Source organism: Ranitomeya imitator, chromosome 1 (assembly GCF_032444005.1).
Source record: "Ranitomeya imitator isolate aRanImi1 chromosome 1, aRanImi1.pri, whole genome shotgun sequence".
Lineage (NCBI taxonomy): Eukaryota > Metazoa > Chordata > Amphibia > Anura > Dendrobatidae > Ranitomeya > Ranitomeya imitator.
In genome coordinates, this window is record NC_091282.1 from 12785966 (window position 1) to 12801574 (window position 15609).

General features: G+C 47.0%; 1 protein-coding gene and 1 pseudogene across 1 annotated transcript in view; both read left to right on the plus strand.

Moving 5' to 3' along the window:
- Positions 1-15609, plus strand: part of LOC138658290 (zinc finger protein 850-like) — a 242457-nt pseudogene that overhangs the window by 25092 nt on the left and 201756 nt on the right.
- Positions 10714-15609, plus strand: part of LOC138657436 (zinc finger protein ZFP2-like) — a 57094-nt gene continuing 52198 nt past the window's right edge. Inside the window, exons 1-4 of the mRNA XM_069745227.1 lie at positions 10714-10806; positions 11401-11547; positions 11850-12029; positions 13238-13361. Coding sequence (XP_069601328.1) covers positions 11458-11547; positions 11850-12029; positions 13238-13361 — 394 coding nt within the window. The 5' untranslated portion in view covers positions 10714-10806; positions 11401-11457. The remainder of the gene's footprint in view (positions 10807-11400; positions 11548-11849; positions 12030-13237; positions 13362-15609) is intronic.

The following is a 15609-nucleotide window of genomic DNA, read 5'->3' on the forward strand; positions in this document are numbered from 1 at the left end:
GATAACGGGAGTCTTATTAGACATCAGAGAATTCACACAGGAGAGACTCCATATTCATGTTCAGAATGTGGGAAATGCTTTCCAAATAAATCAAAATTTGTTGTACATGAGAGAATTCACACAGGAGAAAAGCCATTTTCATGCTCAGAATGTGGGAAGGCCTTCGCAGATAAAGGGAGTCTTATTAGACATCAGAGAATTCACACAGGAGAGACTCCATATTCATGTTCAGAATGTGGGAAATGTTTTAGAGGTCAGGCAAATCTTGTTAAACATCTAAGAATTCACACTGGGGAGAAACCGTTTTCATGTTTACAATGTGGAAAAAGCTTTACAAATACATCACAACGTAAAAAACATCAGAGACGTCACACAGGAGAAAAGCCGTTTTCATGTTCGGAATGTGGGAATCATTTTACAGTTAAAGAGAGTCTTATTATACATCAGAGAACTCACACAGGAGAGAAGCCATATTCATGTTCACTCTGTGAGAGATGCTTTACAGATAAATCTAGTCTTGTGAGACACGAAAGACGCCACACAGGAGAAAAGCCATATTCATGTCCAGAATGTGGGAAATCTTTTCTAAATAAATCAAGTCTTATTACACACGAGAGAAATCACACAGGAGATAAGCTGTATTCATGTTCACTGTGTGGGAAAGCTTTTGTAAATAAATCAAGTCTTGTTAGACATGAGAAAAGTCATACATGAAAAAAACTGTATTCATATTCAGAATGTGGGAAATCTTGTCATGGCTTCATCTTTACTATGGGCTAGGGCCGTTTGTGAGTGATGGTGCAGCCGCCCTATGGGTTCTGGAGTGCTGAAGTGTCAATGTTGTGAGTGACAATCCAATCTGATCCTGGGGCATGCTGGGCACTCAGCATTTTGATCAACAGTCCAATAGCTCAAACTGGCTTGCAGGCGTTTCCTCAAGTGCCTTCCGTCCTTGGTGATTTGCTAGATGTGAGCAGATTGATGTCAGCTGCAGCTGAGTTTAGTTTTGTGTGTGTTTAGATCTGCGTCTGATTGTGTCTTTCTCTGATATTGTTGCCGGACTTAGGATTTGTCGTGACCATTTGTGTGGATTATCCCTTCTGTTCTTGACGCTCTCAAACTGCAGGTACCTGAACCCGGACTTGGTCTCTGACTATTTTTTTTTTTCTTCCTCCCTTGTCTTGACGTACTCTACTGGTATCTGACGTCGGACCTCCTGACTTCCAGACGGCTTGTCTGTGAGTAGTGACTCAGTGTCACACTTTTATATGTAAATCATCTTGTAAAACATGAAACAGAAGTCATACAGTATAGAAACTGTAATTATGTTCACTGTGTTTTATAAATTTTAAACAGTGTTAAGCATAAGTGAGTACATCCACTTTGATAAGTAAGATTTTAATTAAAGGGAATCCGTCAGCATGATTTTGCTGAGTAACATATAGACAGTCAGGTCGGCGCCGTTATACTGATTAAAATGATACTTCGATTGATTAAATCAGTCTTGTGGTTGTTGTTTAATCTTTATTTTCAGTTAATGATATGCTTGTGTTCCGGGGTGGCCTGTGGGCGTGGCTGTGGGAGGGGCTTCATGTGGTGCTCTGCTTACATGTTCATCTATATGGGTTATGATAGGTCACTGATCCCTCACTGACCTGCATATAATATGTTTTGGAAAAAAAAATTCACATTCGGTGGGCAGGCGGTGGCGCCAGCATGATCTCATCTATAATATACATTTAAATATATGTTAATTTATTCAGAAAAAAAAATCTCTCTCAAAATGGCGCCGGCCACACCTGCGATATGATAGCTGCTACTGCGCTGGCACCGCATCCCACCTGCATTGCGAAGATAACAATGTCCAGAGACTCAATAAAGCTACTCTGATATTTTCTCTTAAACAAGACGAACACTTCCAGCCAGACACAGATCTTAGTTTGCATATGTCCAAAATGGAAAATCTTCTAACCAAAGAGATGAAAGTTTGGTGGGATTGCACCACTCTCCAATCTTATCTGGAGAAACATGATTCCTCGGGGCTTTAGGGTACCGTCACACAGTGCAATTTTCATCGCTACGACGGCACGATTCGTGACGTTCGAGCGATATAGTTACGATATCGCAGTGTCTGACACGCTCCTGCGATCAGGGACCCCGCTGAGAATCGTACGTCGTAGCAGATCGTTTGAAACTTTCTTTCGTCGTCTAGTGTCCCGCTGTGGCGGCATGATCGCATGGTGTAACTTATATCGTATACGATGTGCGCATGGTAACCAACGGCTTCTACATCGCACATACGTCATGAAATTATCGCTCCAGCGTCGTAGATTGCAAAGTGTGACAGCAGTCTACGACGCTGGAGCGATATTGTTACGATGCTGGAGCGTCACGGATCGTACCGTTGTAGCGATGAAAATTGCACTGTGTGACGGTACCCTTAGGTTAAAGAAAATATCCACAACTGTTTATTCAGATTCTTTTAAACAGAAATTGTGGGATACCGTCACAGACTTCTCCTTTCAACTCATGAAATAGATTTCTGAGGAAGAGGGACATACTCTTACTGAAATTAAAAAAAAAGATCATGGATTTGAGAACTAATATGAAGGATTATTCATCTTCCAAACAATATGATATTCTCAATCAATCCATGAAAGAAAAGATTTTACATCTAGAGGAAAAATTATGACCACTAAAAAGCACAAGTTTGAAAGAGATCACAATGACTATATTAAATATGAAGTCTACTTGTGGAAACGTAGTGGACCTAATAAATTCTCCTCAAAATCTGTTCTTAAGAGACATGGGCATAATGAACACACTCAAGTGGATAAAAACCTAAATAAAAAAGTCAGCTTTAATAATATGAATTCTTCTGTAGACAGTTCTGAATACTATACCTCAGAGGATCTTTCAGATTCTTCGTCGGAATACCCACCTCTCAGCGGGAGGCCGCACGTGCGCAGGTGGAGATCATGGCGGCCATTTTCCTGAAGCCGAGATCTAAATCTGCAAATTCGGCTTCAGGAAAATGGCCGCCGCGATCTCCATCTGTGCACGCGCGGCCTCCTGTGGCCATTTTCCTGAAGCTCCGGGAAGCAGAGCACTTCATCTACGCACACGCAGCCTCAGGAAGATGGCCACCGCCACCGATAAAGCCATGATTCACCCGGCTCTGCTGCTTACCTTGGATACTGGGCCGCTGCGTCACCTCACCTTTGGTAGGGACCCTGCTCACGCCATACCGTTCACTGCGCCTCATCATCCCCGCACCTCTGCCGCCACCACAGCACTGCTGCAACCCCCCCATGGACACCAGGCCGTGGTGTCGCCCACCTTAACAGGAAGTGACCCTGCTCAGGTGCACGCCATATCGCCCACCGCATGACCGCACCTCTGCCGACACCATGACTCCTGTGATCCTGCTCTGCCACCGTCTGCCCTCTGGTAAGATATTGTAAATTTGGACAATAAAACGGACCCCCATCTTATAAAAAATATTTTTTTCTGCAATTTTCAACCCAAATTTAAGGTGCGTCTTATGGTCCGGTGCGTCTTATAGTCTGAAAAATACGGTACATCTTTGTTACATTTCCCCTCTCTGGCTATTGTTTCTTGGTCTGGATATACTGGTTGGATTGAATACTACTCCTATGATGACCTTTCCTCTCTTGCAAACTGAGGGCAACTATTCTGATTCATCAACACAATACGTCACTCGATCCCCACAGTCGCTGGTATAAAATCCTCCTGCCGTATTCGGGGTAAGGGCTACTTCTCACTTGCGTGAAATACGTCCGAGTCTCGCAGGTTAAAACCCGGCTCTGCGCTGGCACTCTAGAGTGGAGCGTGCGGCCGCACAGCAATACATGGAGCCGCACGCTCTGCTCCCAAGTGCCGGTGGCAGAGCTGGGTGTTAGCATGCGAGACTCGGACGTATTTCTCGCAAGTGAGAAGGAGCCCTAAGGCTGCATTCAGCACCTCTTTCAAGAGAGTGCCCTTATCAATTTACAGGGGACGATTAATACCCTGAGTACTACCTTGCCGTGAAGGATTCCTCTGTTATGAACAATCTCACACTTCCCTGATCTTGTTAAGGACCAATTTTTCTCTTCACCACATGTGAAGGAACACACCTAACGGGACCCCTTATCAATCAGAGACCGTAGTCCCTTATTGGTCACTCAAAAATCATTCAGTCCCACATTCAAGGATCCTCATAGTTTACAATGATATCACTCTAGACTTTACAATCACATACACATCGAGGACAACATACAGCAATGCTCCTCCTGAAAATATACAGGCTACAAATGTGCCCGACCAAAATCAGTGGGCAAGGTTGCCTACTTGTCACTTCATTTATTGTTCATTCCACTGTCATTTAGTCATCAGTTATACAGTTAAAGACACATTGAAACATATAACAAACCACAAATGATATATACAAAAATTCAAATACCAGCAAAGGTTCTACAAAGATTGCCTTGTTAAGACCACCAAGTAACAATCCCGGAGGCCTCTACAGTCATGGCCAGAAGTTTTGAGAATGACACCAAAATTATATTTTCACGTGATTTGCTGCCCTCTGGTTTTTATTAGTGTTTGTCTGATGTTTATATCACATACAGAAATATAATTTCAATCATATTATGAGTACCAATAGGTTATATTGACAGTTAGAATGAGTTAATGCAGCAAGTCAATATTTTCAGTGTTGACCCTTCTTCTTCAAGACCTCTGCAATTCTCCCTGGCATGCTCTCAATCAACTTCTGGACCAAATCCTGACTGATAGCAGTCCATTCTTGCATAATCAATGCTTGCATTTTGCCAGAATTTGTTGGTTTTTGTTTGTCCACCCGTCTCTTGATGATTGACCACAAGTTCTCAATGGGATTAAGATCTGGGGAGTTTCCAGGCCATGGACCCAAAATCTCTATGTTTTGTTCCATGAGCCATTTAGTTATCACCTTTGCTTTATGGCAATGTGCTCCATCATGCTGGAAAAGGCATTGTTGGGCGCCAAACTGCTCTTGGACGGTTGGGAGAAGTTGCTCTTGGAGGACATTCTGGTACCATTCTTTATTCATGGCTGTGTTTTTAGGCAAGACTGTGAGTGAGCTGATTCCCTTGGCTGAGAAGCAACCCCACACATGAATGGTTTCAGGATGCTTTACAGTTGGCACGAGACAAGACTGGTGGTAGCGCTCACCTCTTCTTCTCCGAATAAGCTGTTTTCCAGATGTCCCAAACAATCGAAAAGGGGATTCATCAGAGAAAATGACTTTGCCCCAGTCCTCAGCAGTCCACTCCCTGTACCTTTTGCAGAATATCAGTCAGTCCCTGATGTTTTTTCTGGAGAGAAGTGGCTTCTTTGCTGCCCTCCTTGAAACCAGGCCTTGCTCAGAGTCTCTGCCTCACAGTGCGTGCAGAAGCACTCACACCAGCCTGCTGCCATTCCTGAGCAAGCTCGGCACTGCTGGTAGTCCGATCCCGCAGCTGAAACAGTTTTAAGATACGGTCCTGGCGCTTGCTGGTCTTTCTTGGGCGCCATGGAGCCTTTTTGACAACAATGGAAGCTCTCTCCTTGAAGTTCTTGATGATGCGATAGATTGCACCTCAGTCAACAATCTTTGTAGATGCGATACTCTTCCCTGTTAGGCCATTTTTGTGCAGTGCAATGATGGCTGCACGTGTTTCTTTAGAGATAACCATGGTTAACTGAAGAGAAACAATGATACCAAGCACCAGCCTCCTTTTAAAGTGTCCAGTGATGTCATTCTTACTTAATCATGACTGATTGATCGACAGCCCTGTCCTCATCAACACCCACACCTGTGTTAATGGATCAATCACTAAAACGATGTTAGCTGCTCCTTTTAAAGCAGGACTGCAATGATGTTGAAATGTGTTTTGGGGGTTAAAGTTCATTTTCTGGGCAAATATTGACTTTGCAAGTACAGTAATTGCTGTTAAGCTGATCACTCTGACATTCAGAAGTATATGCAAATTGCCATTAGAAAAAATGAAGCAGTAGACTTTGGAAAAATTAATATTTGTCTCATTCTCAAAACTTTTGGCCATGACTGTAGGTAACACTGAATTTTTAGTAACACAATCGGTTACTCATCACGGATCATTCAGTGTTTCCGAGAGAGATCCTTGCTGTCGGGTCCAAAGAGGTCCAGTTCTGACAATCCTGGGTTTCGGCACCATGTAATGTTGTGGTAGACCCTTCCAAGGAGAGCTAATTTGGGTTGAGATACAAACTATCTCCAATCTGCCATTATTGGTTCAAAATAAAATGAAATAAAATAAATACGATGCATCGGAGGCGAGAAAATACACACAGCCAGAGTCTGTCAGTGTACAATTCTTGTCTGCCCTTGGATCCCAAGCAACAAGTATTTTATTACACCCCTAGAAGAAAGGTGAATGTCTATGTGCATTACCTATGTCACCGCCGCTGTGCCGTTCTGCCCGTCGGTCACTTACCTGGTCCGTCGCGGTCCGTCCTCCTGTTTCTAGTTCCAGTCCCTCTGGCTTCTCTTCTAGCTCCCGGCGTCCTGTATCTGCTCAGTCCCACCGGGTGTGTCCTCGGCTTCCGCGCACTTCCCGGCATCTGCGCATGCTCCGGGGCACTGAAAAGGCACCTGTGCATTTTCCCTGCAATTTATGCTTTTGGTTGCTTTTGCTCATTTAAACCCGGCAGCCAATTCTGGTGAATCATTGGGTATTTCTGGACACCTCCCCTATGGGGAGATGCCTAGTTTTTCACTTGCTACTCACGTTCTAACCCTGGCCTGACGCCTCGTGTGCTCACCGCTACTGTATACAGTTGCACTGCTCTACCTTCAACCGCACACTCGTGCCTTTGTATCCTCTCCTGTTTTCTATATACCAGTACTCTAGTACCCTGCCATGGTAACGTTATCCTCTCCCTGTGTAAAGTTTACTAAAGTCACACAGTACATAAATCAAACATGACTATGCCAGGCTCCCGATTCCACACCTCCCAGAAGGGTACCACCTAGTGGACCCCAAGGCACCAACGGATCACTGAGGCACACATAGGCAGGAAATCAGGACACAGGCAGGAAATCAGGGTACACGAGGTCATCAGGACGCAGGCAAGACTTCAGGACACATGAGGACGCACACAGGACATCAGGGTACAGATAGGACATCATGATATCTGGACCCATGGTCACCGGCAGACATCAGACAGGAGTCGTTCGGTTCCGGACATCCGACACGACCTACAGACACCACCAGTCATCAGGCTCCAAGCTCCAGGCAGCGGTCAACAGGTTCCAGACTGTGGTCGTCGGGCATCGGACCTAGGAAGGTACTCAAGCGTGATAGTGCAAGCACCGCCGTACTGGACATGAGCCAGTCGGGGTTAACACCGCAAGGTAGTCAGAGCACAGAGTAGTAGGTGCTCAGCAGAAACACCGGTTACAAGAGACTCAAAGTCACTGAGAGTGAGGCTCCAGATGCAGAGGGATTCCAAGAACATAATCACAACAGACACAGTTCAGACAGGTTCAGGTACAGGATCAAGGATTCAGGCCTGGATATACCGCCTCCAGGACAGGCGCCAGAACAGAACAAAACAGGAATCAAGGCAAGGACTTTGGTACCAAAACATACACAGGAGAGGTGCAGGAACACAAACACACATAGCAAAGTTCAGGAGCTTTGTGAGTAGCTCAGGCCCCACCCATAGGGCAGGGGAACTTTATATAGGAGCTGCCCCTCAGCAATTGGCTCGGGACAGCATTTCAAGTACACACACTAACCCTGATAAAAGCAGGGGAGGTGTGGCCGTGCACACCCTAAGCACAAACAGAAACCATTACAGCACAATCGGTACAGGAACTGTGGCTTAGGGCACCTGGCAGCAACTGCTAGCCTGTACACACGTGGAAAGTCATGCACCAGCTGCAAATGACCTCGCAACCCGTGGAAAGCTTCCACAGTGGCAACCAGGCGCCGCACATGCGGATGATCATGCAGCAGAGCAAAGACCTAACCACCCATGTACAGCCACGCAGCAGAGCAGGGAACTGAGAAGGCTCCATACAGGTAACAGCCAACAGTATCCCAGCTCAAATTAGGGGGAAAAGAGTAAAGGGTTAAAGCAAACATATGCATTGTCACGCTGAAAACCAGATACAGACAGAACGGCGTGACATTCGTGGCTCCATTTAGTCCTAGCTCCTGTTCTCTGCTTGAGCCGCCCCTCTTGGTATCGGTCTCCGTGATTCTAGTGACCTCTGGGCTTGCTCCTGATGATCCCTGTATAGGGGTCGGTCTCCATTAGGTCAGCTCCCCCAGGGGTAGGTCTGTTCAACGGTCCAGAGGGTCCACTCTTAGCATTCACCTCCCTGCGGTGTCACAACCTAGGAGAGAAAGTATTTTAATTGGGAATAACAAAGTCATAAATCATGGATTCTCCAGACATCCTGGGAACTTCTGTTGAGTTTCCTATGCCTTGTGTAACAAAGAAAACTTACCCCACAGACCCCTCTATATAGAGACAGCGCCCTGTGTTATTGCTTTTATGAATAACACTTATAAAGCTAATACTAAAATACAGAATTATCAGAGCTATAGAGGGAGATGTAATTGTCTAAATAATAATCAAAGCAAAGTATAAATAATTACTATAATAAAATCTGGTATCGCTGTAATTGCACCGACCTGAAGAATAAAGTCGTCTAATCACTTATACCGCATGAGGAACGGCATAAAAAATACAACTAATTCTTCATCTGCTGTTGATTTCTGCCTCCCAAAGGTCGCAGTAAGGCTCAGCTCACATTTATCCTGCACTCTGTGCTGAGCACTTACATTGGGGTTTTCATGTAAATATCTGAAATATGTGATTCAGACAGAACCCCCGGCAGAAGATTCCCCATAATGAGGTAGATGGAGGCACTGTGGACGCTATAGGATCTATGATGCGGGGTTTTTTTTTAAGTGAGTAGAAAAAATGTTTTCCATAGCAGTTTTGTGCACTTCTGAAAGGAAGGACGCTGCTGAACAGAGTCCTGAGTAACTCTCCTGCTTCAATATAGTGAATGGATTCCTTGGGGGTTTCATCTGGATCACGTATTTTGTAGATTTAGACGGAAACTCCAAAGTAAGTGCTCAGGGTAGAGCGCAGGATAAATGTGATCCCAAATGTTATGTAAAATTTTACCAATAAAAGCTTCAACTCAATCCACAAAAAAATGTAATTCCTCAATCAGGTCCATCATCTGTTAACGTAAATATAGGGGCTTCCACATCACTGGTAGTACAAAGGCTTTGGAAAAGTGAAATGGCGCCTCACCCTCCAAAATAAATTCAGCAAATTCTCCGATCCCACATCCAAATGCCCCTCTCCCTTCTGAGCCCCACAGTGTAAACAACATATAGCGTCCATGTGTTTGGCAGGGATATCATTTCCAAAATGGGGTCACTTGGGGGGGATTCTGCTTTTCTAGCACTTAGGGGTTCTCTATATGGAGTTGGTGAACTATTTTAGGAAAATCTGCGCTCCCACAACGCAAATAACGCCCCGTCCCTCCCAAGTCTCCCTCTATGGCTAAGCAGTACTGTACAGCCACATAACGGGGTATTCCTACATTTAACAGAAATTGTGTGACACATTCTGGTGCCTTTTTTACCCATTTCCCCTTGTGAAAATGTAAAACTTGGGGCTGAAACAAAATCTTGTTGGTAAAAATGTAAATTATTTCATCTTCACTGCTCAATGGTATAAAATTCTGTGACCCACCTGTGGTGTCAATATGATCACTGCCCCCCTAGATGAATTCATTGATAGGTGTAGTTTGGAAATGGGGTCACTGATGGGGGTCCTCTGTTCTGGCACCTCATGGGCACCCTCAAAAAAAAAGTGCAGCAAAATCTGCCCTGTAATATGGCGCTCCTTCCCGTCTGAGCTTTGCACTGCACCTCAACAGTAGTTTTCCCCTAAATATGGGGTATCCGTGAACTCAGGAGAAATTGCACAACAAACTGTATCATCCATTTTTCCTGCTACCCCTGTGAAAGTAAAAAATAAGTTGGGTCTAAAGGAAAATGTTTGTGTAAAAAGTGAAATGTTTATTCAGGTTCTTCATGGAAACTGAAGAAATGTGGAAGGAAAAACAAAACTTCCTGAATGTGGTGCTGAGCACCTTGTGGGGGGCAGTTTATAGATTGGTGTCACTTCTGGGTATTTTATATCATATAGACCCCTCAAAGTGACTTCACATGTGAGGTGGTCCCTAAAAAAAAAAAGAGAAATTACTGGTCAACATTTAACCCTTATAACTCCCTAACAAAAAGTGTTTCCAAAATGGTGATGTAAAGTAGACATGTGGGAAATGTTATTTATTAAGTATTTTGTGTGACATATCTCTGTGAATTAAGGGCAAGAAAATGAAAATCTGGAAAATTGTGAAATTATCACCAAATTTCTGTTGTTTTTTTCACAAATAAACGCAGGTAATAGCGAAAAAATGTTACCACTAACATAAAGTACAATATGTCACGAGAAACAATGTCAGAATCACCGGGATCCATGGAAGCTCCAGAGATATTACCTCATAAAGGGACAGTGGTCAGAATCGTAACAATGAGGCTCAGTCCGATCCGGCGTCACCACGTCTCTCCTGAGCCCCGCCCCCTGATCACATGACAGTGACGTCACCACAGGTCCTTCCGCTCTCAGTGCAGCAGCTCCGTCCTGGTTGTGTGCAGCTCGTGTTCTCTGGTGTCAGCCAGCAGCAGATTTCCCGCCATTCCGGTGAGATTACAGGAGGGTTTGTGGTAAATCTGTGAGAGGAGAGTGTGGGGTGAGATCAGAGCTGTTCCTGTGGAGGCTCCTGCTCCCTGTGACTGCGGCTCCTCAGTGTTGGGGACGGGCAGCATTGTATGGGGGGTGTGCAGCGTCTGCTCCTCATCTCACGGCCCCCGCTGGAGGTGTAGTAACCACGGTGACCGTCCTCTGCTGGAGATGTAGTTACCACGGTCACCGACCCCCTTTGGTGGTGTACTTATCATAGTGACCGTCCCCCGCTGGCGGTGTAGTTACCACGGTGACCGTCCTCTGCTGGCGATGTAGTTACCACGGTGACCGTCCTCTGCTGGCAGTGTAGTTACCACGGTGACCGTTCTCCGCTGGCGGTGTAGTTACCACGGTGACCGTCCTCTGCTGGAGGTGTAGTTACCACGGTGACCGTCCTCCTACAAGGCTGATGATGAGCGGTCAGATCGGCGGAGGAGGCCGCGGTGGAGTTTTGTGGCTTTTCCTCCAGATTCCTCCTGATAAATGTTGATATTTGGCAGAATTTAGTGATTATCGTTCCCTGTGATTTCCATCTTCTCCTTCATCATGAAGACGCCGGCAGGACGAGATCCCTCCAGCTGATCCAGTGCTCATCCCTCCTCCTCCTGAATGACCCCGAGTATGGACGAGGACAGGGATGAGACCACCAGAAGATTATTCCACTTCGCCCTGGAGATCATCTCCCTGCTGAGCGGAGAGGTAACTCCTCTACATTTCTATCAGCTTTATTGTGTTCTGTGACAAGTCCGACATCCAGAATAGAGAGAAGGATTCTTTACTGTAAGAGCAGTGATTGTGTGGAGCTCTCTGCCCGGAGGAGTTGTCATGGGGATTCCCTATAAGAGCTGTAGAGGGGCCGGGATGTCTGTCCGGAGGGGAATAATATTCCCGGTTATGGCCCCAGATTACTGGAGACGGTTATTGATCCCGGGATTTCTACTGATTGTCAGATCTGGAGTCGGGAAGGAATCTTCTCCCTAAGTGTCTCTCTCCATACACAGGATTACACAATAGTGAGGAAGACACCGGGGGACGGTGTGACTCCCATCATCCATCTCCAGGAGTCAGGAGGGCGGAGCCCGGGCCCCATCACAGAGCCTCCCCCGCACTCCCTGCTACATGAGAGGAACAAGAAGATCCTGGAGCTCAGCAACAAGATGATTGAGCTGCTGAGCGGAGAGGTGACTGCTGGGAGATTATACAGGACTGGAGGATTCTGGGTGATGAGCGGAGAGGTGACTGCTGGGACATTATACAGGACTGGAGGATTCTGGGTGATGAGCGGAGAGGTGACTGCTGGGACATTATACAGCACTGGAGGATTCTGGGTGATGAGCGGAGAGGTGACTGCTGGGACATTATACAGGACTGGAGGATTCTGGGTGATGAGCGGAGAGGTGACTGCTGGGAGATTATACAGGACTGGAGGATTCTGGGTGATGAGCGGAGAGGTGACTGCTGGGACATTATACAGCACTGGAGGATTCTGGGTGATGACCGGAGAGGTGACTGCTGGGACATTATACAGCACTGGAGGATTCTGGGTGATGAGCGGAGAGGTGACTGCTGGGACATTATACAAGACTGGAGGATTCTGGGTGATGAGCGGAGAGGTGACTGCTGGGACATTATACAGGACTGGAGGATTCTGGGTGATGACTGGAGAGGTGACTGCTGGGACATTATACAGCACTGGAGGATTCTGGGTGATGAGCGGAGAGGTGACTGATGGGAGATTATACAGGACTGGAGGATTCTGGGTGATGAGCGGAGAGGTGACTGCTGGGACATTATACAGCACTGGAGGATTCTGGGTGATGAGCGGTGAGGTGACTGCTGGGACATTATACAGCACTGGAGGATTCTGGGTGATGAGCGGAGAAGTGACTGCTGGGACATTATACAGTACTGGAGGATTCTGGGTGATGAGCGGAGAGGTGACTGCTGGGACATTATACAGCACTGGAGGATTCTGGGTGATGAGCGGAGAAGTGACTGCTGGGACATTATACAGCACTGGAGGATTCTGGGTGATGAGCGGAGAGGTGACTGCTGGGACAATATACTGTACATAACGGCACTGGAGGATTCTGGGTGATGAGCGGTGAGGTGACTGCTGGGACATTATACAGCACTGGAGGATTCTGGGTGATGAGCGGAGAGGTGACTGCTGGGACATTATACAGCACTGGAGGATTCTGGGTAATGAGCGGAGAGGTGACTGCTGGGAGATTATACAGCACTGGAGGATTCTGGGTGATGAGCGGAGAGGTGACTGCTGGGACATTATACAGCACTGGAGGATTCTGGGTGATGAGCGGAGAGGTGACTGCTGGGACATTATACAGCACTGGAGGATTCTGGGTGATGGCAGTGTCGTTGTTGTCAGGTTCCTATAAGGTGTCAGGACGTCGCTGTCTATCTCTCCATGGAGGAGTGGGAGTATCTAGAAGGACACCAGGATCGGTACCAGGATGTGATGATGGAGGAGCTCCGGCCTCTTACACCACGAGGTGAGAGGAACCTTCCCCTGACATCAGATTGTCTCTTCAGCGTTGGTCGGTTGCTATTAGTGATGCAGACACAGATATTTCCGTGTTTTCTCTGTGGGATGAGTCTCCTATAACAGCTGATCGGACCTCACATTCGGGTCGTGCAGATGATTCTCTGCCGCTGATGGAGAATTTATTCTAGATTTATCTTTATTTATTGGTTTATAAATTTACAAGTGTTACAATCGGCAGTAACCGCGGTGATATCAGACGATCACCGGAGAGTAATAATCCGAGTACAGTGGTGTCAGTTCTGTAAGACTCATGCTGGTGTGGTAGATTGAGGCAGGTATATCTCGCCCAGGTGTTTGTCCTATGTGAACTAGGCCACTCAGTATCTTCAGGGTGCTAATGGGTTAATGATTGCAGGAATAAAAGATGACCAGCTGGGTGTTTCCAGTGTCTGCCTGGGGCACACAGATTGCCTGCCTGTGTGGGACAAACGTGAGTGAAGAGCTCTGCTCAAGAATGGTGTGATGTTAGCTGGGTGGGAGAAGCCCCCCCAGTTGTTGAGATAGCAACGTATTTTGTTTAGTTAGTGCCGGACAGGCTAGGATTTATTTTTATGTTTTGTTTTTTGTGTTGATTTCACGTTAATAAATCTGACCTGAGGTCAGCCTGCTCAGAAACCTGCTGTACGCCTCAGATTCAATGCACAAACCACGTGTCCTTTGACCCCAGCAAAGGCGATCCCAGAGTGTTTTGTCACATTGTGGTGGAGAACGCGGGCATACCGTGGCACAGGCGACAGCATGGAAGACATGGTGAAAGCCTTAGTACAGTCCACTGCCATACAGCAGCAGGCCACTGCCGCACAGCACGAAGCTAATCGCTTGATGGCCGCACAGCTGAAGGAGTTACTGGACATGACGGTTGCAGACCGCCAACTTCTCCAACAGGTGGCGCAGCGCTTGGTGAGCATGCCTGACGCTGACCCGGAAGCAGAGTCCAGAAGGATCCATGTGAGTCGATACTGGCAAAAGCTGACTGCAGAAGATGACGTCGAGGCATACCTGACAACGTTTGGGCGGACGGCATTGAGAGAGAAGTGGCCGAAGGCACGATGGGCCGATTTGATTGCCCCGTTTCTCTCCGGCGAGGCCCAAAAAGCTTACCATGATTTGGACCCGGAGGTCGCTCAGGACTTTGAGAAGCTGAAAGCTGAGATCCTGGCCCGGCTGGGTGTGACGACGGCTGTCCGTGCACAGAGGGTACATCAGTGGACATACCAGCAAGATAAACCGGCGCGGTCTCAGATGTTCGACCTGATCTACTTGACAAAGAAATGGCTGCAACCCGAGGTACTGACAATACCCGAAATAATCCAGCGGGTTGTCCTGGACAAGTACCTGAGAGTACTACCCCCAGCGCTGAAAAGGTGGGTAAGCCAAGGAAATCCCACGACAGCGGATCAACTTGTGGAGTTGGTCGAGCGTTATTCCGTGGCAGAAGGACTTCCCGACGACACCGCCAACCCCCGGTCTGTGCCTCCTCCTCGTGGAACCGGTAAGACTGTTCCAGGGACCACGGGTGAAGGAAAATCGCTTAAAACTGTGGGGGAGGAGTCCGGGACTGCTCGCACTCCGAGACCAAGAGTATTGGATGGTGGTCTCAGTAGGGGACCTGTTAGGTGTTTCCGCTGCCATGAGAAGGGTCATGTTTCTGCGAACTGTCCTGTGACCGCTGAACCCATGCAGTGCGATGTTATAGACTCTAGAAAACGCATGTCTTTGGTTACACAGCTAGTGAGTGTGAATGCGGGTCAAAATGATACAGTGAAACACCTGTGTGAATTATCTGTTGATGGGAAAAATGTTGTGGCATTACTAGACTCTGGAAGTGTGGTGACTCTGGTGAAAGCTAGTCTGGTGGCACTTCCGTCTGGTCCGTCTGACAAGTTTTCTGTGACGTGTGTGCATGGTGACACCCGCTCGTACTTAACAGCGGTCATATGGATTTCTACTCCCTATGGGTCAGTGCAGCACAAAGTGGGACTCGTTCCCGCATTGTTACAGGATGTAATCCTGGGCAGGGATTTTCCCTATTTCTGGCAGTTGTGGGAGAATCAGTTGCTCCTTCACGGTAGCTGTACCCGTGAATCTTCTCCCATGCCATCTGGAGGTCCCGAGTCCCTAGAGGAGACCCCACAGGAAGATGTTGCTGGTGAGGTTAGTGAATCTAACCTTCAGTACCCCTTCTCCGTCATGGC